Consider the following 25,886-nt stretch of genomic DNA (forward strand, 5'->3'; position numbering starts at 1 on the left):
ACTTGACCCAGTGAGATTGGTAATTGATCTAGAAAAAGAAAAAATAAGTTTCAAATCTATATGCCTTTTAGTAATAGCTGTATGTACTTGCACACAAATCTTTAACAATGATTTTCTAAGTCCAAAATGGGGCATAATTTGGCAAAAATGCAGGTCAGTGTTGTGGGACTTGATGCTATCAACTAGTTTTATAACACCGAAGACACATGTGAAGTTTCAATTCAATATCTGCATTAGTTTTGGAGATAGTAACTTGCATGTAAAACTTTAACCAGGATTTTCTAAGTCCAAAAGGGGGCATAATTTGCCCAAAATACATGTCAGAGTTATGGAACTTGAACCAGTGAGGTTGGTAATTGACCTAGAAAAAGAAAAAATAAGTTTCAAAGCTATATGCCTTTAAATGATAGCTGTATGTACTTGCATGCAAAACTTTAACCAAGGTGTGATGCCGACGCCGACGCCAGAGTGAGTAGAATAGCTAAACTATTAGACTATTCTTTGAATAGTCCAGCTAAAAATTCAATATATTTGTGGAGATCATGAAGTCTATGTTCTCAAGGAAATTTCAGATCTGTTTTATTTTACAGATCTTTGGGCAGACTCAAATAAAATGCCACAGTAATTAATTATATTATGTGACTTACATATGGTCCCTGAGTTTTATTTTCATGGTTCCAAAGTCCATTGGGTACTTGATGTACTTCCTGTATGAAGGGAAGTGTTTACAGCTGACTGGTTGTAAGAATGGCCAACCATCCTCATGTTTCATCATCTCTGTGTGAAGCAGTCTACAAGAAGGAAAGATAACTCTTAAAACATCTGCTAAATGCAATGCTAATATTCAAATTAAAGTCAGCTCAATCAAATGTTCTATTAAGGAGAGGACAACTGTAAGCTAACATAGCTTTCTGTCAAATTCCTGAAATGTTGTATTGTAAATATTTCATGCTTTTTGGAATAAAAATATGTTTAAACTAAATGTTCTATCCGAGATAAAATGACAATGTGATTCTGAAAACTCACTATCAGTTACTAAATAGATTTACCCAAAAATACATGTGTCCTTAAATTTAAACAATCTTGCTACTGTTTTGTTGGGTTAAGCTCTATGCTTCTAATAAATCTTCCAACAGACGGAAGCCACAAGAAGTCACCTGATACTCTGACTTAGGCCTCATCATTCCTTGACCCTCTGCAACCCTATATACTCAATGTCTCTGTATAATAAGAATTCTACTTAAGCCTCTGAAATGATGTGGAGGGGCTAGGGGGTGTGGGGGAGGGGGGGGGGGGGTGATTTACATTTAATTTCTTCTCATGAACAGACTCCAACTAAGTCTTCTATTCTTTCCCTATGCTTCCAATAGATTATATTACAAAAACTAAATTCAGTAAGGCACTGACTGTCCGAGGATTCAAGGGTAGGACAAACTGCTTCAGCTATCTATGGCTTTCCGGGTTTTGAGGAATCCAAACATAAACTGTATTATGAAAACGGCTGGAGACCACATAAATTGCGAGTCCATGTGCTTGAGTAAGTGGTGTGTCACTGTGCATGTACTAACCTGCATATTTTCAGATCAGTAGACTGCTCCTCAATTTTCATCTTTTCCTTATCACTGAGTTTGTCCGTCTGCTTCTCTACATTTGCAGATTTCTCACTTGGACTGTCCTCTTTCTTTTTCGGTGGACTGTCACTCTCAGACTGAGCATCTGATGCTTTACGTTTCCGAGGAACACCAAAGTCAGATCTACGTTTACGACCTGTGGGAGTGAGATCTGGGACAGGCGTGGACGGAGCAGAGGCACTGGCTGTGGAGTTCTTCCTTACACGTTTCTTTGCAGATGACTGGAAACAAAATGAGTCATTTTATTTTTTATGAATAATTTGGATTTATATCAATATACCCGTGAACCTTTCAGAGAGCTCAAGGAAGATTTCAGACTTTCCAAAATGTGGCTTTGTGGTTCTAAAGGAGGATTCAGCATAATTATTGAGAACATTTCTTTGGTCATATTACCATTAAAATTGTTATAGTAGAAAAATACCGCCTAGTATGAAAAACTATTACAATTTTAATATATATAACCGACCTTTTGCCAAAAGGCTTCATCAGGGTAATACATAATACATAATGTCAGCGTGAAAAATAGTGCCAATGCGCTGAACTATGTTACATACATAAGCGGCAAAATGCATTAAACAAAAATGCAACAAAAGGTATATTTGTAATTTCAGGCTATCGAATCTGTAAGATATGAATTATCTTTTTTTTTTTTATTTTCATTAAAACTGTTAAGAATTCTAACAAGCTAAATGGAGACATTGGGCTACATACTAAGCCAATCAAGTTAATTCCAGTTACACTGCACACATTTTCCTTCTGGCAGTTTATATATTAACTTCACTTGTTCATTCATTCTGTACAGTTTGAAAAGTACAATGTACAAACTTTTGCCCAATTAAAGTATATAATTCAAAAGATATGAAGCTCTGTGCTTTGGATACCAAAGTATTGAATTTTATGCTCACCTTTGTACAGTCATCGCAAGAGGCACAGAACCATTTCCTTGGTATCCTGAAATATGTACAAATCTATCTTAATTTACTTACATAAACAAATTATTTAGAATACCGTAAATACCCATGTATTACGTGCACCTTCAATTAAATCCAAAAATATTTGGAAAAAACCTTCTGAGCATGACTGCTACAGTTTAAACATTTATACTTGATGAATCCTAAAAATTAATATTTTACTCAGAACTTCTTTAATATTCCATACTTTTGTGTGATTAAAACTTTTTTTTCTGCTTGGTTGCATTCTATGCTTCCAAAGGATCTTCTAATGGATTTTGTTAGTCTTTGTGTTAGCCAAAAATGTTTTCTTGAAAACTAAATAAAGCCTGGCTTTTTGTAAGGAATAACTTTTGTAAATGAATAAAAACTGCTAAACAAGTGAAAATTTATCCCTTGAAAATATTTCTGGATTTACATATTATAAACAGGATGCAGCAGTTAGTTAGTTTGCTTGATACTGATAGAGTACTGATAATTTCAGTATAACTATTAAAGTCAAAACTGATAAAGCAACAAAAGGGTAAAAACTGTAGGCCTACTTAAATTCCTCATCATTTTAAGACATGAAACATTAACACAAATTATCTGAACGCCAACTGTATCATATACCACTATGGAATATTTCCAGACAGTTTATTCTATATAGAAACAGAACATATTTTTTTCGGTTATTAGAAAAAATTATTGCATATAATAAAGAGACAGTACCTAGGTAGAGGCGGGTCGAGGCAGTCTATATGTACACTTCTATTACACATATTACAGTCTGCCATCTTGCCAAACCTTCGTCCACATACCAAACAGCATGATTCCCCCAAAGCCTGAAATTTTATCCATATTAGAGTTAGTAAACAGTAAATTTTCAGCAAAAAAAAAAAAACAACTTTAAAATTGATACAATGAAAAGGTTTGAATTACACTTAAGAAAAATTTAAATCATCAGCCATAGAAAATGCTTAAAATTAATTAATTAACCTTTAGCCTGCTGGCGGCGAATATTTCTGCCTTTGCGACCAGTGCAGACCAAGATCAGCCTGCACATCCGTGCAGTCTGATCATGGTCTGCACTGTTCGCTGTTCAGTCAGTAAATTTTCAGCAAACACCCCTTCAAATAATAAGTGGCATTGCCCAAATTGAATGATGGACCAGTCCATTATAGAAATTTAGCAGGCTAAGGGTTAATGAAAAATGATTCCACAGTAAACCAAAGTGTTCTCTATATTTCATACATACCTTTGATACACATTCAAAACAATACCAGTCTCCATCTGGAATAGTTTCCAACTTGGGCTGAAATCAAAGGAAAAAGTCATTAAAAACATTTATACAATCTGACCCTGTCCAATGTTTATGATAAAGCAAAAGCATAAATTATACTCTTTTTTTCTCATTATCACAGTCAAATCAAAACCAAGTTTTACCATATATATAAGAGTTCTGCTAAATTCGCAAGGGGTGTTGCAAATTTCATAACTTTTCTGCAATTAATTTGCTTGGCTGCATTCCATTGTCTTCTAGCATGTTCAAAGGATGTTATACATTTATTTGTAATGTGAATATAAAAAGCAAGAATACATGTTCTGAATACTTAAATTCAGTGCATTCATCAGAATACACAAGGAAAATTCTTATTTCATGTATTAAGTTTTGATATGAAATATAAACCATTCTACTTTAACTGAAATCAAACATCAGAAAGATAGATACTCTACCTATTTGAGAATAAGAAAATATTAAATGCATCTACATAACACATACTGGTTCTGTAATTACCTTAAAACAGTAAGTATGGTAACCACGGTCACAACCGTCACATAGCAACAGTTCTGCCTCATTGTCGTCTTTACGGCAGATCTGACATAGCTGAAACATTTGAATTAGAAAATAAGATACTGATATCATCAAAGAATGGATTTTCCTAGCGAAAACTATGGAAAAACAAACACCTCTTCTTTCCCATAAGATAAGATTCTTAATACAGTAGCCTCACCATAGCAACGACCTCTGTACTGTAGTAAATATAGCAACACTGAAAAAGCATCTTGAAAATCTACAGGTAGGTGCATTAGACGTGTTCCACAATTCAGTATATTCAGTTCAGTTTTTCAACCAAACAATTCAAGTTTGATCTCGCAGCAAGGCAAATGTTTTCAGTGATTATTTTGAAAAAATCACAATTCACTGCATCTGTCTTTGAACTTTATCTCACTTGTAGAGGATGTAAGTTGTTTTGTGTTATTTTATTTTAGAGAAAAAATATTTTTTAAAGAAGAATTGGTGACTTCTATTATATGACTGAAATAACACAGAAAATCACTAAAATGTTTGATCAAATACAAAAGTTAATACTCAAGAAGTCCTCGAGTACATGATAATGTCTAAGAAAAACAAAAGCAACTGTCCTGGCTCCAGTATTTGCAGTTCTTTAAACAACTTCCTGTTTTACTTGGGGAAGATGGTTAAGTTCCCAATGGTACAATAACAGATTTCGTCCAGAAAATTCAATTTACTATTTCCTTACCACTTTCATGATTGATTTCTCCCAGGCCAGTGAATTATTTAGCTGTATTATACACAACATGAGCTGCGCTGGGGATGTTGCCGTGGCGACAGCAATACGCCACATCTGTAGACCAACAGGCAGGTTCTCAAAGTCGATCTCTGAGTCCGGATCATCTGTTGCTTCTGTATGGCTGGGGGTTGACATACTGTTTAGACTGATTCTATGTCTGAAAAAATAAAATAAGAACCAATTCTCAAATTTAAAGCAGTTCTGATGGATTGTTTGAATGGAGGAAAGAAAAAGAAAAAATGAATAATTTCAGACTTGTTCTAAGACTTGGGATGTATTCTATGTTAAGGAACTGAAACTGTACTAGTGGACTAGAGAAAAAAGTCCATTTCGAGGGCTTGGTGCAAAACTATTGTAAGTGTATATAAATAAAGAACAAGATACAATAGTTTTGCACCAAGCCCTCGATTTGGACTTATTCACAGACTGTAGACAAGAAAATGGAACCATTCAACACCAATTCACTTGAAAACTGAAGTGTAAGTTGATTCTAAGGTTAAACTGGGTACGTTCGCAGCAAAACAGAATTAACTTAAGTTTTTTATGAAAACAACCTAATTTCAGACAAATTTCAATATCTGAAACAATTGCTAGACTCATTTAATGTCCCTTCCTACAACCCTGAAAAAGTCAACCGGTCCAATATTTTGTAATCTTTTTGCTCATAGATCTAGCATTACCTACAATTAGTTTTATGAACATTTCAGACAGTAACCTTGCTGAAGAGTTCGTCAGAATAATAAACTCACGCTTTCGACAGAGGTGGTTTGAGGTATCTGCGTTCAACATTAGATTCCAGTTGCAGCAGACGTTCCTTGGCCGCTTCCACCGGATACAAGTCATTCTCGTCCTTCTTCATCTCACCTCGTGGAATGATTCGAACCTCTGACTCCTCAGAAAATGTCTTTGGTGCCAGTTTCCAACCCTACAAATACAAGTGTTTGATTTTAACCCTTACCCTGCTAAATTTCTATAATAAACTTGTCCAATTTGGACAGTACCATTAAGTGTTGAAAGGGCTGCATACCAAAAAGATACTGACTGAATGGCGAACAGTGCATGTCATGATCAGACTAGTGCATGATCTGCCTGGTCGCAAGGGCAGAATAAGTCATGTCCAGCATGATAAGGTTAAGTCACACCCATACAGGTCAGATCATATGGCGAACCATGCTTAAGTGGAATAACAGTGAAAGAAGACTCATGTGTGTCCCTATTTTAGCATTATTTTAGGCATGATGACTCAAGCAGGGCTTGAACCTACAGCTGTAAGGGGCAAGTGATTCAAGTCAGTGACCTGAAACACTTGGCCATGGAGGTCCCTTCAAACTATAATGGTCAACATTGCTTTTAATTGGCTAATTAACTATGATACAAACAGCCTGCCTAATTATGGTTTTCAGAAAGAATACAAACCAGTTAGTTTCAGGGCCCAGTTGTTTGAAACTTTAATGGGCTGTTACTCTAACTAGTCTTGGTTGTAAGCACTTGTATGATTTTTAAATTTACTGTACAGATGTTTAAGTATTCCTAAGCCTTAACTCCTACATTTGTTTTTCTAAGACTTCTAAATTGACATAATATAACTCTAAAAGTTAATCGACCATTAGCCTAATCACCTATTAAAGTTTGCGAACAACTGTGTCCAGGTCAAATTTCAGCTCTTGTTTCCAAGTTTCCTCCTTCCTTTTAATGAAATTACTAACAACATACATGTACTATTCTTTGTTATACAAGAGTAATTTAAGGTATCTGTTAACATTTAAACATTGATTAACCACTGAAAATTGAGGGTTTTGCACAGTTCTTGAACTTTAAATGTCTTTCCTATGAACCCTTAAAATGGATATTAACATTATTATATTCTTTTATGATGAGACAAACGGTGTATAGAAGTCAATTTTTACAGCTAAAAAGAACAGTATTATTGAATTAAGATCATTTTAACTGTATACCTTGATTTGGAGACTGGCAGTTGCTATTCTATCTTCCAATGTCTCTACCTCTTCCAGTATCAATCTGTCTGCCTCCTCTGACTTTGCTTTACAATCTATCACTGGAATTGCCTTCTTTTTCTTCCTTCTTTTCTTCACTTGTTTTTCCTTCTTGTTCTTTCCTTTTTTCCTACCTTTAGTTTTATCACACTTTTTATTACTCAGATCTTCGCTGTTATTTTCTTTTTCACTTTCTTTCTCACAATTTTCAGTTTGTTTATCACAACTGTGTTCATTATTTGTGTCTGTGGTATTTTCAATAGAGTTCTTTTCACTAGTTTCATCACTTTTCTCTATTTTTTGTTCTTGGTTGTCATTATTTTCACTTTCTTCTTGTTCTTCTGGTTTATCTTCTGCTTCCTCTTCATCATCTGTAACTTCCTCCTCGGATGAAGAGTCCATACAGATAACTGAAATAAAATATTATCAAAGTTACACCAATGAAGCGCGGATGCAGTGGTCCAGTGGTAACAATGTTTGACTACGAAACCAGGGGTCATGAGTTCGAGCCCCACTTCTCCAACTAAAAATTACTAACACTGGGACAAGAGTCCCTTGTATGGGTGTTTTACACCTGGCACGCTAAAGAACCAGGGAAGCTTCTGGAATTGGAGCGTCTTCTGTATCTAGCACTATCCTCCCACTAACATTGTTAACATGTTCTGGAGGAGTTGCCCATATGGGTTACCGGTGGCGACTATAAATAAACTTATATACAAACAAGCATACACCAATGATTCAAATCGAACAAGGAAAGTATGCTTAGACAAATATAACAGTGTGCACAGAAAGGTATTGTTACTAGCTACTAAGGGGCCATAACTTACAACTGCAACTAATAACTGCTCTTCAAAAAACTGGCTTACCTTGACCTAGAAAAAATATGCCTGAAAATTTTCAAGTTCATTATACTGTTATACTGTCCTACCTACGAGTATTTAGGGTAATATGCTGTGAACCCAAAACCCTGAATGGAACGACTAATGACATAAACAAATTCATTAATTATTGGCAAATTATGTATATTTGGAAGCTGTATACAACACAGTTTGAAATCTAGGATGAAGTGACTACTGTTTTGACTTTCAAGAAAGATAAATTTATGATGGCAATCTTTTTGACCAAATTGACCAGTCACAACTGAACTCTGACTCACTTCATAAACGTTTGCAAACAAAGCCACAACTACCATGAAATGCCCAATGGCAAAGGACTTGACTAGAAATCAACTGCTTATAACTATAAACTCTAAAACAAAAGCAAGCATGGCTACCTTCTTTAGCTTTGGAACAAGATGTTAGTGTGTAATCCTGGAATTTCTGTATCGTCTTCTGAAGTGACTTCTCTCGTATACCACGTGGATGTAGACATTTCTGTAGCTGACTAAACTGCTCTGCTTCATTGATCTTCCACCAACCTTTCTTGTATTCTGTTTATTAATTACAGTATATACTATAACTGTTATACATTAAGCAATTCCAGAATAATGGAATTCTAAACAAGAGATCACAGAGTGATCTTGGCGCCCACCAATGTGCCATTTTTGAGTGTTCCAAATTTCAAGACTTACTGACTAGCTCTTGGTCAAATTTCATTTTCGTACACAACACTTTGCATGTGGTCCAAATTCGAAAGCTGTAGCTTGAGAAATGTGAAAGTAGGTCACTAGATCAATTTCAAGGAGGAAATGTGAAAGTAGGTCACTAGGTCAAAATCAAGGTCAAATTACACTTCAGAACACAAATTTATGCATGTGGTCCAAATTTAAAGCCTGTACCTTCAAAAATGTGGAAGTAGGTCACTAGGTCAATGTCAAGGTCAAAGTTTGTTTCGGTACACAATCCTATGCATGTGGTCTAAATTTGTAGCCTGTAGCTACAGAAATGTGAAAGTAGGTCACTAGGTCAATCTTAAGGTCAAAGTTCATTTCGGTACACAAAACTATGCATGTGGTCCAAATTTGAAGGCTGTAGCTCGAGAAATGTGAAAGTAGGTCACTAGGTCAAAATCAAGGTCAAATTTTATTTCGGAACACAGAACTATGCATGTGTTCCAAATTTGAAGCCTGTACCTTCAAAAATGTGAAAGTAGGTCACTAGGTCAATGTAAAGGTCAAAGTTTGTTTCGGTACACAAAACTATGCATGTGGTCCAAATTTGAAGGCTGTAGCTTGAGAAATGTGAAAGTAGGTCAGTAGGTCAAAATCAAGGTCAAATTCCAATTCGGAACACAAAACTATGCGTGTGGTCCAAATTTGAAGCCTGTACCTTCAAAAATGTGAAAGTAGGTCACTAGGTCAAAGTCAAGGTCAAATTTTTTTCAGTGCACAAAACTATGCAAGTGGTCCAAATTTGAAGGCTGTAGCTACAGAAATGTGAAAGTAGGTCACTAGGTCAAAATCAAGGTCAACTCATGTCAAGGTTTATCTTGCCACTCAAAACCATACATGTGGTCCAAATATGAATGTTGTAGGTTATTGACAAGAAGATTTTAAAAGCTTTTCCCTATATAAGTCTATATGAACCATGTGACCCCCAGGGCGGGGCCATATTTGACCCTAGGGGGATAATTTGAACAAACTTGGTAGAGAACCACTAGATGATGCTACATTACAAATGCCAAAGCCCTAGGCTCTGTGGTTTGGACAAGAAGATTTTCAACGTTTTTCCCTATGTAAGTCTATGTAAACCATGTGACCCCCAGGGCGGAGCCATATTTGACCCTAGGGGGATAATTTGAACAATCTTAGTAGAAGACCACTAGATGATGTCACATACAAAATATCAAAGCCCTAGGCCCTGTGGTTTTGAACAAGAGGTTTTTCAAAGTTTTTCCCTATATAAGTCTATATAAACCATGTGACCCCCAGGGCGGGGCCATATTAGACCCCAAGGAAATATTTTGAATCATCTTGGTAGAGGACCACTAGATGATGCTTCATACCAAATATCAAAGCCCTAGGCTCTGTGGTTTTGGACAAGAAGATTTTCAAAGTTTTTCCCTATATAAATCTATGTAAATTATAGAAATAAACAAAGGCCCATAACTTACTTAAAAATTTTTGAACCAGTCTGATTTTCAGGGGGACACAACTAGGGTACCAATACATCATTCTGACAAAGTTTGGTCAAAATCCCCCATGTAGTTTCTGAGGAGATGCGATAACGAGAAATTGTTAACGGACGGAAGGACGGACGGACTGACGGACGGACGGACGGACGGAAGGACGACGGACCACGGACGCAGAGTGATTTGAATAGCCCACCATCTGATGATGGTGGGCTAAAAATATCAACAGAGATTTCTCCAGGCTATTACAGCATTATGTTTGGCACCAGTAAAATTTTACATGTCAACTGATTAAATTCATCAAATTCATTAATTGCAAAAAATGGTCTGAAGTGCTTGATTGTGGACACTGAAAAAACTCCTGTATTTCGCTATTACTTACAAAAAATTAATTACCCATCACTAATAAATAAATTTATAACAACCCCATCTACTGTAAAATAATTTCATTTCATGAGCACGAGATATTCTGGTTTTAGCCAAGATGACTATTTTGTGGGTATATAATTCATAAAATTTCCATTCTTGAACATAAAATGAATGAAAGATTATTTTGTTTGTTGGGATTTAATTTCTTTGACTGACTCAACCCAGAAAGTAGTCCCCTGTGAGTATTAATGATTTCACAGTAAGTGACTCGTATAAATGCACTGATTAGACTGGGCTACATCACACGTTTATTAAAACTATAAAAAAAACACAATAGATTGCCGTCTGCTAACCAAGTACTACCTAGGATTGTGAGTTAGAGCATACCAATTAAAAAACTTGAAAGTCTAATCTAACAGTCATAAAAAAACATAGCTAACAGCAACTTACCTTCAGGAATTGGCTTGGCCTCACCCTGGAGGGATTTTAAGACTTGTTCTGGATCAGGATTCTGACTAGATGAGACTGGCTCTGGTTTCTTAAACGAAGAGTCACTAGACTGTGTTACAGTTGTTACTGCAGTTGTTGAAGAACTGGTCACAGTCAAAGCTTGGTCCGTTGAGGTATTAAACAACTGGCCCATTTGGAATGATGAAAATGATGGGCTTTGTATTGAAAATGGATGGAATGGCAGCTGAGACATAAACGGTGGTGACAGAATTATTCCTGATGAGATAGATGTGTGCTGCCCCCTGGTGAGTGACATATCATCACAGGGAACTCTGGGTAATAAACTAAACCATGGTTTACTGTCTGCTGTATGGCTGTCTGAAACACTTCGTACTGACTGATTCTGAGTCACAAATGGGTTAACTGGTAGAACACTGTTTGGATAAAATTGGTTACTTTGACTAGATCCAGTTTTCTTCTCTAGAATAGAGTCTATACTCATGAAGCTTGGCTTTCTTTCAGATAAATTAGTCTTTGAATGAGCTGGTGGTGGCTGAGGTGGTGACGACAATGAAGGAAGATGATTGGCTGACTTGGTCACATGGTCAGGAAATGAGGTATTCAAAAACAATGAGGATGATAATGAGGTTGATGGGTTCTGCTGTTGATCAGTTTCTTTTGAAGAATTGCTTTTAATGGCAGCATCTATGGACATACTGCAGAAGTCACTAAGTTTGGTAGATTGTGGAATCTGTAAAAAGAGGTTAGACTGATTCTCCACATCTGTGGACTTTTCTTTTTCTATTGCACTAGACTTTACACTTGGAATCTTTAATTCAACATGTTTTGATGGAATTTTACTTGTATTCATCCCATTATTTGAGGATTTAATGGTTTCAATTTCACTGCTTGAGGAATTTCCTGTACCCGTCTCGTGATATGAGTTTTTACTGGTACCAGTCTCATTTTTTGACAGTTTATTGGAACCAGTCTTGTTACTTCCTGAGACAGACATGCACTGAGGTGAGTTTTGGTCAGAACTTCTAATATCTCCATTACATAGACTGTCCTGTATTATATCAGAATTTTTCACAACCTTTTCTAAGGATTCACAAGTTTTGACATGAGTATCAGACACAGCAAGTTGATCAACATGTCCATTAAGTTTAGGTGATTCAATTTCAGATTTTGAGATCGTATCCTGTTCAGCCTTCACACCATTCCCTAATTTTGTATCTTCACTCTTCACACTGTCTGTATTCTCACTCTTCACTATTTCAGGCTTTTCCTCCTTTATTTCACTAATATCTTTCACTTCATTCTTTATTTCCTTACCACCATTTACAAGAACACTTTTATTTTCACAACCATTTTCAGACTTATGTTTCCTTATACCCGCTGCTTTCTTTTCTTCAATTTCTTCCAGAAATGCAAAACCTTTTTTCTCACTTCGCTCATCAATCACTTCTATTTTTAGATTCTTTGCCTCGGACCTGTCATTCTTGACTCTGACCTTGACAAGATCTTTTATCTCCCCTGACTCCATTCCCTCAATGAACACACCTCCTGCATGTGGCAGTACCCAATAATTACGTTTATACCGATCTCTTCCTAGATCTATGCCACGCACATGCTGTGACTCTTTGAATACTTTATCCCTGTATTGCACATGTTGTTTACGAAGTTTCTCAATTTGCTTCTCACATTCTTCAAGGGTAGTGGGATCATCTTCCTCCTATTGTCATGCAAAAATATATATATTTATCTACAAATATATGTACACAAAATACTAACTGTTATTAGTTTATTTCTTTTGTTGGGTTTTATGTCACACCGACATAATACAAAGTCATATTATGATTTTCCAGCTTTCATGGTGGATGAAGGACTTAGGTGCAACCTTGGGCATTAATTCAGGCATGCGCCCACACTTGGGTAGAACTACCAAAATTCTGCGAGTCAGCAAAATAGCAAGGCTTCAACACACAGTGGAAATGGCAAGTGTACATTTTTTGTAGAGTTGGAGAATTGCGTGATTACATTATGTTTTAACTGTATCAGACACCTTGGAGGGCTCAATGCAAAACTAGTCTATCAGTTTTTGTTTATATGCACATAGTTTAGTTTCATGTTCAGCTGTGATTATTGATATATCATTAAAGCATTGTAGACATTAAGCCATAGCTCAACTACATGTATTCTTACATAGAACTTATACACCTTGACATCAGCAAATCAGCTAATAGTCAGATCATAAACAATTTTGTTTAGTAAAATGTTATGTCTAGATTTCGTAACTGCTAAATATATGCTGCAGGTTTGAAACATACTTGAGTTACAAAATTCTTATACAAGAGTAGGCTGTCTAGTGCCAGCATGTGTGTTAAATAATGTTCAGTGGAGTATCTAGAACCTTCTTCCATGAAGTTGCCAATTGACATTAACTGTGGATAAAAAATCTTGTTATTGTCATTCCTTTCATATTTAGACAAATAGATCAAAATTACCCTGGAGTAAGGCAAGAGTTAACTCTAAATGAACTTGTGAAACTGACTATATATTATTCAAATACCGTTTCTCCTTCATTAAAGTTTTCTTCTTCATTACCGCTACCCTCATCCTTGTCCTCTTCATCGTCACTTTGTTTACTAATTGATGTCATGATGCTATCATCACCCTCTCCCTCACCACCGTTTGGCTTGGCAATAACTTTGTTGAACTTTTTTGACCTCAAGATTCTCAATCTAAAAGTTCACAAAATATGACGTACAATGTACCATAAAGCAAGTTACATATTTTCTGAGGAAAACTTAGCACAATGACTTGCAGGTCAAGTACCTGCCTTGACTTTCTCTTTGACAAAAACATGATGATTTATTATTTTCTTTACATCTAAGCTGTATAATAAATAAAATAAAATATTACCTTCTTAGTTTTCCCTCAATAACCCATTTATCTCGGCGGATATCGGCCATGTGGTCAAGATGATTTTCAATCTCTGTAGTGATTGTCTTCCCACAGTTCAACTCATTACATAAGAACGCTACCACTGCAGCCCTCTGATTTACAGAACATGCTTCCAGGGGGTAATTACGCAAATATTCACTCAGCTAGTGATATAAAATATAACTTTTTTTAATAAATATAACATAATGTCATATACTTTTCTTCAAATTAGCTCAAGTTGACAGTAAATTTTCCTTCAGTCGACAGTATCTTTTTCTTCAGATTAGCTTAAATTGACAGTAAATTTTCCTTCAGTTGACAGCACATTTTTCTTCAGATTAGCTGAAGTTGACTGTACACCTTACAGAAAATAAAAGTTTATTTAAGCTCTGACTGAAATGTGTCAATAAGGTTTTAGTTTTAAACAGTAACAACAAGGGTTCTGCTTTTACCTAAAATCAACTTAATCAGAAAATTAATTACATGTGTTGTATTGTTCCACCTTCAGGTCGGGTCATCAAATATGTACGTTACAATGATGATAGGTTCAAATCTTCCATATAAATGCAAGTGATTTTTAATATTAAACGTTTGCATGTTGCTTCTTGTTTACAATTAAGAAAGTGGCAACAGCTAAATATGGATGAAACTTCTTTTGATTTTTTTTCTGGCAATTTTGTTTTCTTTTCTACCATACAGGCTTATTAAGTCGACATATCAATTATAATTATGCATTATCAAGTTAAACAAGAGCTGTCTCCATAGGATGACACATGCCCCCGATGGCACTTTGAATGAATAGTTATGGCCGATATTAGAGTTTAGGACCTTTGACCTACGGACCTGGGTCTTGCGCGCGACACATCGTCTTACTGTGGTACACATTCATGCCAAGTTATTTGAAAATCCATCCATGGATGACAAAGATATGGACCGGACACACCCATCAATGCACTATCCTTTAACGTCTAAGTGTGACCTTGACCTTTGAGCTACGGACCTGGGTCTTGCGCACGACACGTTGTCTTACTGTGGTACACATTCATGCCAAGTTATTTGAAAATCCATCCATCGATGACAAAGATATGGACCGGACACGAAAATTGCGGACAGACTGACAGACCGACAGATGGACAGACGGTTCAAAAACTATATGCCTCCCTTCGGGGGCATAAAAACACCTTATTTATGGTTTGCTAAATTTAAAGAATAAAACTCAACAAGAGGGCCATGATGGCCCTATATCGCTCACCTGTTATCACTGCACTTGAGGACAAGAAGGTCCTCGGAAAAAATGTCTAAGTCCAAAGGACAGTAACAACAAAGGGAAGAAATTTAACCAGATACAGAAGATGCTCCAAAAAGAAAAAAAAATTCTTACAAGGTACAGATATGTCAAAATACACCTAAAAATTGGAGGTACCATCCTTGTTGTACCACAGAAAAGTGGTCAGTAATAAAAAAGTTACTCAAAATAAGCTATTTATAGTGACGTAAAAGGGAAGTAATTAAACAAGAGGACCATGATGGTCCTGAATCGCTCACCTATCCCCACATGACCCAGTGTTGAACTGAGTATGACGTCGTTATTTCTATTATTTGACATAGTGACCTAGTTTTTGAGCACATGTGACCTAGATATCATCAAGATAAAAAATTCTGACCAATTTTCATGAAGATCCATTGAAAAATATGACCTCTAGAGAGGTCACAAGGTTTTTCTATTATCTGACCTAATGACCTAGTTTCTGAAGGCACGTGACCCACTTTTGAACTTGACCTAGATATCATCAAGGTGAACATTCTCACCAATCTTCCTGAAGATCTCATGAAAAATATGGCCTCTAGAGAGGTCACAAGGTTTTTCTATTTTTCGACCTACTGACCTAGTTTTTGACCACACATGACCCAGTTAAGAACTTGACCTAGGTATCATCAAGCTGAACATTCTCACCAATTTTCATGAAGATCCATTGAGAAATATGGCCTCTAGAGACGTCACAAGGTTTTTCTATTTTTAGACCTACTGACCTAGTTATTCACCGCACGTGACCCAGTATTGAACTTGACCATATCTATATCATCAAGGTGAACATTCTGACCAATTTTCATGAAGATCTCTTGAAAAATATGGCCTCTAGAGAGGTCACAAGGTTTTTCTATTTTTAGATCTACTGACCTAGTTATTGACCGCACGTGAACCAGTTTCGAACCTGACCTAAATATCATCAAGGTGAGCATTCTGACTAATTTTCATAAAGATCCCATGAAAAATATGGCCTCTAGAGAGGTCACAAAGTTTTTCTATTTTAAGACCTACTGACCTAGTTTTTGACCGCACGTGACCCAGTATTGAACTTGCACTAGATATCATCAAGGTGAACATTCTGACCAATTTTCAAGAAGATCTCTTGAGAAATATGGCCTCTAGAGAGGTCACAAGGTTTTTCTATTTTTAGACCTACTGACCTAGTTTTTGACCCCACGTGACCCAGTTTCGAACTTGACCTAGATATCATCAAGGTGAACATTCTGACCAATTTTCATGAAAATCCATTGAGAAAGATGGCCTCTAAAGAGGTCACAAGGTTGTTCTATTTTTAGACCTACTGACCTAGTTTTTGACCCCACGTAACCCAGTTTCGAACTTGACCTAGATATCATCAAGGTGAACATTCTGACCAATTTTCATGAAGATCTCATGAAAAATATGGCCTCTAGAGAGGTCACAAGGTTTTTCTATTTTTAGACCTACTGACCTAGTTTTTGACCGCACGTGACCCAGTTTCGAACTTGACCTAGATATCATCAAGATGAACATTCTGACCAACTTTCATAAAGATCCCATGAAAAATGTGACCTCTAGAGTGGTCACAAGCAAAAGTTTACGCACGCACGAACGGACGGACGGACGCACGGACGGACGATGGACGATGGACGCCACACGATCACAAAAGCTCACCTTGTCACTTTGTGACAGGTGAGCTAAAAAAAATTATTGTACGTGAACAAAAGAAGGATCTGCCAAATAAATCTGTTGACATAAATGAAATTTCAGATCAGTATCTTCATTAGTTATGGAGATATACCCATTTTAATTTGAATAAAGGGAGGTAATTTGACATAAAATCAGTCCATAGTTATCTACCCTGATTGGCTCAGTCTAACTAATGACAATAATGAAATTTCAAATAAGCCCTATAAGTACTTACTGATATAAATCCATTTTGACTACAATCAGGGGAGGTAATCAGATATAAAATAACTCTGGAACCTACGATTGGATCTGATTTGTCATGGAATCCAAGATTTATTGTTGTTGAAGATATTTTGGAAGTTTGTATCAAATAAAACCATAAATGAAGTCTCTATATGGCTGCAAAAGCTAAAATAGCCAATTTTGGACCTTTAAGGGGCCATAACTCTGGAACCCATGAAGGAATCTGGCCAGTTCAAAAATGGAACCAAGATCTTGTGGTGATGCAAGTTGTATGCAAGTTTGGTTAAAATCAAATCATAAATGAAGCTGCTATTGTGCAGACAAGGTCAAAATAGCTAGTTTTGGCCCTTTCAGGGGCCATAACTCTGGAACCCATTAAGGGATCTGGCCGGTTCAAAAAAAAAGAACTGAGATCTTATGGTGACACAAGTTCTGTGCAAGTTTGATTAAATTCAAATCATAAATGAAGCTGCTATTGTGCAGACAAGGTCAAAATAGCTAATTCTGGCCCTTTCAGGGGCCATCACTCTGGAACCCATAATGGAATCTGGCCAGTTCAAGAAAGGAACCAAGATCTTATGGTGATACAAGTTGTGTGCAAGTTTGGTTAAAATAAAATCATAAATGAAGCTGCTATTGTGCAGACAAGGTTGAAAAAGCTAATTCTGGCCCTTTCAGGAGCCATAACTCTGGAATCCATAATGGAATCTAGCCAGTTCAAGAAAGGAACCAAGATCTTATGGTGATACAAGTTGTGTGCAAGTTTGGTAAAAATCAAATCATAAATGAAGCTGCTATTGTGCAGACAAGGTTGAAAAAGCTAATTCTGGCCCTTTCAGGGGCCATAACTCTGGAATCCATAAAAGAATCTAGCCAGTTCAAGAAAGGAACCAAGATCTTATGGTGATACAAGTTGTGTGCAAGTTTAGTAAAATTCAAATCATAAATAAAGCTGCTATTGTGCAGACAAGGTCAAAATAGCTAATTTTGGCCCTTTTAGGGGCCATAACTCTGGAACCCAAAATGAGATCTGGCCAGTTCAAGCAAGGAACCAAGATCTTATGGTGATACAAGTTGTGTGCAAGTTTGGTTAAAATAAAATCATAAATGAAACCACTATCGTGCAGACAAGAAATTGTTGACGGACGCACGGACGCACAGACAACAGATGAAGGGTAATCACAAAAGCTCACCTTGTCACTATGTGACAGGTGAGCTAAAAAGGCAAACACTGTCTGAACACTGATATTTTCAATCATACTGACCTCAGTTTCACCTCCATTTCTAATGACCATAAAAACACGTAAAACCTCAGCCAGGATCACATCTGTTATCTCTATATCTGTTATCTTCTGGCCTAACTTTGTCACAGCCTAGAAGAAAATAATAACATAATTGTAATTCAATACTGCTAGAATTTTTGTAGACAGAGGAAGAAATCTCCTAGAAATTTCCTATGTACAGAAACACGAAGAAAGCTGAGCGGAAATCTGCTGTAATCTAGTAACTTGTTTGTTGCTATTGCTTTCATTGCAGTTTTTCAACAGTACTTCAGTAATGTATCAGCAACCTGTTTACCAAACCAGTGTTTCAGTTATGTATATATTGGCAGTGAGTTTACCTAATAAGTGTTTCATTTTTTGCACAGGCAGCCAGTTTATCTAACCAGTTTCAGTTATGCATCAGCAGACAGTTTAAATCAGAGTATCAGTGGTGGAGACTGGATAATTTCAGAAACAGTCTCTTCAGTAAAATTGTCACAGAAAACATTTGGCCTTATTTAAGGATATGAGATAACCTCCCTTGGGATTAAGTATGCACCTTGCCAAGCTATCTGTCATCTACTATACCTAACAAATAACTTACAACAGTCTTTCCCTGGGTTTGTTTTAAATTCTAACATGCTTTTATCTGATGTCCTACAGTATAATAATGTTAGAATTTACATGGTGATCTTTGTGTTTCATCTATAACTGCTTAAAGTACATTTAAAATTGCATATCAAAGTCAAAAATGTTTTTTTTCAATATCGAAAGCTATGAACTTTTTATTGTAAATAATGAATAATGTACCTCTTTTGGATTTGGAACACCAGGTTCATCGAGGGCGTGTCTCAGAAGATGTGTGACAAGTGACATATATTCCTCGCTGTCTTCCTCAGTCTTTGCCAACACAGCATCCTGGAGACTCTTGAGGGTGGGAAGAGTTTGTGAATCTGAACAAAAAATTCTAATTAAGTATAAACTCCGTGACATTTTTGCAATACTGTTTTTTATTTATGCAAGAAGTATACAATTTGCAAATCAAATACAAGTTCAAAACTGAAGCCTGTAAAATTTTGACATTTATCGATAAAGTAGACTTTTCCACATTAATTACAATGTACCTATAAAAATCTAACAGTCGCCAAATCTTTTTTACTACAAAAGATACTAAAAGATTATGGCCTACAAAATCTGACACAAGATACTGCAATAAAAAATACCATCTGCCATTTTTATACAATTATTATATAAAATAATGGTAGACAATAAGCCCAGAAGAGTTTCACATACAACAGAAATGAAAATGCATATTTATCAGTATAAAATGCATATTTATCAGTATAAAGTAACCTTTACCCAGCTAAATTTCTAAAATGGACTGGTCCATCTTTCAGTTTTGGGCAATATCGTACCATTTATAATTTGAACGGGTGTTCACTGAAAATTCACTGACAGAATAGCGAACAGTGAAGACCATGATAAGACTGCACAGACTTGCAGGCTGATCTTGGTCTGCACTGGTCGCAAAGGCAGAATCACTTGCCAGCAGCAGGCTAAAGGTTAAAGACTTACCAAACCCAAGAGCTTTAGAGAAGTTGTGCAGAAACTCCAGTGACATCAGACAGTCAGCAAAAGCCTCTCCATCAAGGTGGTTTCCTGGAATCCTTGAAAACTCTGGCATCGGCTAAAATACAACAGTTATAATGTTTGAAATCTATTGTTTAAGTAGGAAACTGTTGATTTACTCTTGGTTCTTTCTTGAGCAAAAATATTAAGTACTTTTGACCTAAGGCAAGTGTGTCTTGAACCTTTCAGAACTTAGATAACTGTTAATGCTACAACCATACGGCTTTATATGTAAATATTCTTAGTTGCAAAACAAACATCTTTATCAGACATGATATTACAGCAACAATGTAGCCTGGCTACCTGTCTGCATGGTTATTTTTTTTAAATACTGCAAAACCTTTTGTAAGCTAATTCTAAGCTTCTAAAGTACAACATTTTATCTGATGGCTAAAGCATACATGTTTGGAGTCAGGGGCAATAAAAAATATCAATACAAAAACAACCTTTTGGAGTTACTTCCACCATTAATGAAGAAACTTTATATGTAAGAAACATGATAGAACAAACATAGGGACGGGAGCCAGTCTACCCTTGAGTATGAGAATTACTTACCATGAAGTCACCTACCCTGGAGGAAAATCACTTGCCCTGAAGAACAACAGTTACCTACCTTTGAGTATCCGAGCATAAGTTATCCACCCTGTTGTAAAGTTAACTTGCACAGTACAGATTACATTACCTGGATTTTAAGTAACCTTGAATGTAGTGTAAGAATTACCTTACCTGGAGTAGTAATGAGTACTGGAATGACAGAGTTCATTACCCTGGTTTATAGAGTGTTATACACCAGGTTACACAGTTACCTACCCTAGATTACAGAATTACTTACCCTGAAGTCTCTAAGTTCCATATCCTCTCTTGGTTTCTTTAGCTCTTGTGCCAACACAAACTCCATTTTGCGTTGTTCCTGTAAAAAAAATTACAAAAGTAAGTCAATGGTAATGTCACAGGAAAACCAGTATTTTACCAAAAAATTATATTATATGAAATACAATAGAAGTCTATGTCTGTGGAGAGTCTTCTGATATTGAAAAGATGCTCTTATTGAACATCACACAGCTTTGTGGTCCAAATCTGCATCGCAGGTGAAAAATCTTTGTTGCTGTAACTGACTCATTAGAGATGATGAAAATGATAGAGATGATGATGATGACAGAGGTGACAATGATGATGAGTAAGGATTCACTGTTGATGCCATACAGATCCTTTCCATATAATAAATGATATGTTTCCAAAATACCAATACTTTTGAATAATTTTTCAAAAAAATGTTATTCTAATTTTTCCAGATAACAGCAAAGCTTAGTCTTTTTTGTACTTTTTCTTTGTTATATGCTAGCTTATGAAAATTTCGTTTTCCAAGTTTAACTCCATTAATGATTTACATTTTTTCTTTCTCTATGCATCCTCTTTTCAGCTATTCTTTCTTCTCTCTGTCTTTCCCGTTCCTGCAATAAAGCACAACATAAATAATAAAATATAAATTTTGTATCAATTCTAATAAATATATCTCTTACATTCAACCATTTCCAACCACCATATTTTGAACACTTTACATGATTATTACAGATCCTATGCAATAGGGAAGGTCTCACACAAAAAATGGCACAACTTCTGTCATTTTCATTAAAATAAATTCGTTATAAACTGAAGTTATATAATTTGCATTTAAACTTTCAATTTTCTGGCAAGAAGAAACACCTGCACCCAATATGTTTTGCTTTAGTCAGATTGATGTTTTCATTACCAAATAGGGCCAAAAAAAAAATTGTATGTTTCCGGTAACATGCCCCCAAAAATAGGGTAGGTAGGTAGGAAAAAATTCTTTTTTTAAATTTTTTTTTTACAATGAAGAAAGAGCAACACAAAACGAACAGTATAAAAATAGCGAAAATATAGATTTTTTTCCAACGCCGTAAAAACATTTTGGGTCGCGGCACATTTTTAGGGTAGGTCGGTATACTGGAAACAAACATTTTTTTAGGCCTAGTTGAGAAAATTTAGTAGTCTTTACCTCCTGTTTCTTCCTCTGTTCCAGTGCTTTGAGAAGTAACATATGTTGTCTCCGTCGTTCTTGCTCCTATACATAATACAAGAAATATGTCATAAAGTAAGCTTTCTAAAGTTCAAATTCTCACATTCAAAATTTAAGAGGTACTGGTTCCAAAAATGTATGGCAAGTTTGTATGCAGTGTGGATGTATGCATGAGGTTGTAGCCCAGTTTTGTTAGTGGAAGTACATGTACATGTATGAAGAATGGAAGGTTACAAAAGAGTTGTTACTCTGTGGCTGGGAGCAGGGAATGTGACTTTTCACCAATAATTAGGGAAGAGAGTAGTGATATGTTGTAAAGCTGAAAGTTCAGATTAGGTGGTCAGCAATGTAGCTGGACTCTTGTGTTCAAGACAGAAGGGAATAGCTGGTAAGTCGTTAGTCAGAGGTCATGGACCGGAAGTTGTACAGAAGAAAATACATCAAGTTGTTGGTGCTGTACTGTAAAAAGGTTGTTTTCAAAATGAAATACGAGGGAGAAATTTTGAGACTGTTGCGTAAAGGATAAAGTGTGGAAATGAGGCTATGTGGGAGAGCTTTTGAGGCTACTGCAGACAGATTATGAGGGAGAGATCAGAGGCTGCTGCAGACTTTATGCCAGAGGGATATCCAGGCTGTTGCAGAGAGATTATGAGGTAGCAAAGAGGTCCAAAGTGAGACTGCCGCAGACTTTATTCTGGAGGAACATAGAGGCTGTTGCAGAGGGATCATGACATAGTATTTTTAAAACTATCAGGGGTTAAAAGGGAGGCTGCTGCAGAGAGGTTATGTGGGAGTGATTTTGAGGCTGCTGCAGACATGTTATGAGGTTTGTTGCAGACAGGTTATGAGGGAGTGATTTTGAGGTTATTGTAGACAAGTTATGAGGGAGTGATTTTGAGGTTGTTGCAGACAGGTATTGAGGGAGTAATTTTGAGGTTGTTGCAGACAGGTTATGAGGGAGTGATTTTGAGGTTGTTGCAGACAGGTTATGTGGGAGTGGTTTTAAAGTTGTTGTAGACATGTTATGAGGGAGAGATTTTGAGGTTGTTGCAGACAGGTTATGAGGGAGTGGTTTTAAAGTTGTTGTAGACATGTTATGGTTGTAGACATGTTATGAGGGAGAGATTTTGAGGTTGTTGCAGACAGGTTATGAGGGAGTGATTTTAACGTTGTTGCAGACAACTTATGAGGGAGCGATTTTGAGGTTGTTGCAGACAACTTATGAGGGAGTGATTTTAAGGTTGTTGCAGACAGGTTATGAGGGAGGGATTTTAAGGCTGTTGCAGAGATATTATGAGGAGGAGGTTAAGGCTGACATATCCGATTCAATACAACTCAAACCTAAAACTGCTGACAGCAGTCATTTACGACATTGTTGTATATTTTAAACTTTCAATGTTCTTCTCATCAGCTTAACACAACTTAATTTGCCTGTTTCCATTTGAAAAGTTATCTTGTATATCCATAAATTTAATGACAAAGACATGATTAATATTGTCTGCCCTCAATTTAAAAGCAACCAATAAATCACTGAATGGGCAATTGTTAAGCATGTTACAGCACAAATGAAAGTCGCTGAATATAGCTCTCTTTTGTTGCCTAGAAGACATGCAGTGACGCATTTTGTAAGAAAAAAAAAACTGAATAATTAATCTGAAAATATTTTCTAGCTTGCAACAAACAGCTGTAACTATTGGAAGATAGAAATACAGGTTTGTGAACTCTTATTTAATTGGTTATATGCTACAGTCAACTTTATTTCCGAGCATATTAGCACAGATATTTGTTTTGTCTGCTTTGTGGAATTTAGGTCACACCAATGTCAGATATGGCAACTTTGCAGCTTTTAATGCTGGGCACCAGTCCTGCCAGTCCTTATTTCAGGCATGGGTGGGTACCTAGGTAGAATTGCCAACCAAACCCGATATCAGATCACATATATATTTATAATATTAGTTCTTTGAGCTAGCCTCCTCCCAGACAGCTGTATAGCTTCCCGAGAGAAAAGAATTCTATGCCCAAAGCTAGGTTTCAAATACACAATGTTGAGCTGTAAGTGATTACTACTTATTAGTTGATTGTTTTATTGGGCAAAGCAAGTATGTTAAAAAGAAAAAACAAACCTGTCTCAACCTCATTTGTTCTTTTAACATGGCCACTTGTTGTCTCTTCATCTCTCGTTCCTGAAAGTAACCATAGCAACATACTGGTAACCATAGTAATATGTGGAAACCATGGCAATGAATGCACACATAAGGAAACTTTCTACCATATATATTTTTTTGCATAATGTACACGTTTTTGTACAACTTCCCCATTTTACTCATAGCAAAAATTAATATTCTCTGAGATTTAATAAATTTTGTTGTATTCATCAGAACTTGACTTTTCATGAATTTAGGGTGTGATGTAACCACTTCTTCTCATCATTATCATTACTATGAAAATCATTTAATTTTGTAGACATAAAATCGTTTGATTTCTTTTAAAAAGGCCATTTCAGTAGGGCAGGAATTTGGTGGACTAAAACCTAAACTGGAACTTTATCAATCCATTGGGATTTAATTTAGTGGTTTGAGCAACTACAAAGTTGATGATAAACAGTTCCCAAAACATGATTTAATGGGTATTACCAAAATGGGAGGCACATATACTGATCTCAAATTATTTAAATCCCTTAAACAAAAATGCTTGTATAAATTAACATGTGTCATTTGTTGTAACAAAAATGTCCATGATTTATACGACACACACACAAACAGCGACTTTACAAGCATTTAACATGTTTGAAAAAAAAAGTGAAAAAAAACCCCAACTGGTCCCTGTATGACAAAATTGTGACCACTGAGAAACAAACAAGTACAGTATTTATATGGCCTCAACTTCAAAACAAGAGCACCACCTATGGGTGCCATCGCTCGTCTGCAAGTGCTGGACAATATGATTGTAAGAAAAGAGTTATAGTTCAGATTTTCTAAGTATAAAAAGGGCCATAATTCTTGAACTATATTGTCCCCTAATGATGATAAACAAGTGTGCAAAGTTTCAAAGCTGTAGCTCTTATAGTTTTTGAGAAAAGGTGACCTAAACAAAAAATTTAACCAGTAAACTCAAATTTTCTAAGTACAAAAAGGGCCACAATTCTGACAAAATGCATATCAGAGTTATGGGTCTTGGCCTACATAGTCTCCTAATGATGGTAAACAACGATCAAGTGACGACAAGACCTCGTAGATTTTTTTCAAAAATCAGACGACCTAAAAAAAATGTTAACAAGTATTATATGATAATATTCACAATGTACATAAACAAAGTTAATGAGTCATATTTCCAAATTTATGTTCAAGTCTCCCAAAAATGCATGTGGGAATAATAATAAAATAAACAGTTTTGCTGCCTAAAACTTTCCGCCCTTAAACCATGGGAGAAAACCCTTTCCCACTTCTATTCTTAAATATTTACTTGCACTTAACTATGCTTATGCACACCAGTGAGATGCAATACTAAAGTATACATACATATACTGTCAAATCATTAATATTCGTTGGGGAATTATTTTCGTGGATTTCGTGGTTGAGTCAATCCACGAAATTTAATCCCAACGAAAAAGTAAAATTCCCATTCATTTTATGTTCATAAGTTGAAACCCACGAATTCAAATCCCCACGAAATTGCCATTATGACCAAAACCACGAAATTTCATGCCCACGAAATGAAATGATTTCACAGTATATATATATATATATATATAT

General features: G+C 36.0%; 1 protein-coding gene across 7 annotated transcripts in view; it reads right to left on the bottom strand.

Moving 5' to 3' along the window:
- LOC123559511 (bromodomain adjacent to zinc finger domain protein 2B-like) overlaps positions 1-25,886 on the bottom strand; it is a 90,855-nt gene that overhangs the window by 9,259 nt on the left and 55,710 nt on the right. For all 7 annotated transcript variants that reach the window (XM_053552607.1, XM_053552608.1, XM_053552609.1 and 4 more), the window contains 20 exons: positions 24,258-24,317; positions 22,114-22,179; positions 21,485-21,547; positions 20,929-21,006; positions 20,043-20,154; positions 19,278-19,420; positions 18,471-18,578; positions 13,965-14,149; positions 13,612-13,783; positions 11,040-12,774; positions 8,425-8,580; positions 7,113-7,561; positions 5,907-6,082; positions 5,107-5,314; positions 4,359-4,448; positions 3,819-3,875; positions 3,293-3,405; positions 2,537-2,582; positions 1,569-1,852; positions 648-791 (listed from right to left, as the gene is read on the bottom strand). In XM_053552607.1, the coding sequence (XP_053408582.1) occupies positions 648-791; positions 1,569-1,852; positions 2,537-2,582; positions 3,293-3,405; positions 3,819-3,875; positions 4,359-4,448; positions 5,107-5,314; positions 5,907-6,082; positions 7,113-7,561; positions 8,425-8,580; positions 11,040-12,774; positions 13,612-13,783; positions 13,965-14,149; positions 18,471-18,578; positions 19,278-19,420; positions 20,043-20,154; positions 20,929-21,006; positions 21,485-21,547; positions 22,114-22,179; positions 24,258-24,317 (4,445 nt within the window). The remainder of the gene's footprint in view (positions 1-647; positions 792-1,568; positions 1,853-2,536; positions 2,583-3,292; positions 3,406-3,818; positions 3,876-4,358; positions 4,449-5,106; positions 5,315-5,906; positions 6,083-7,112; positions 7,562-8,424; positions 8,581-11,039; positions 12,775-13,611; positions 13,784-13,964; positions 14,150-18,470; positions 18,579-19,277; positions 19,421-20,042; positions 20,155-20,928; positions 21,007-21,484; positions 21,548-22,113; positions 22,180-24,257; positions 24,318-25,886) is intronic.

Source organism: Mercenaria mercenaria, chromosome 10 (genome assembly GCF_021730395.1).
Source record: "Mercenaria mercenaria strain notata chromosome 10, MADL_Memer_1, whole genome shotgun sequence".
In the NCBI taxonomy this organism is placed as follows: Eukaryota; Metazoa; Mollusca; class Bivalvia; order Venerida; family Veneridae; genus Mercenaria; species Mercenaria mercenaria.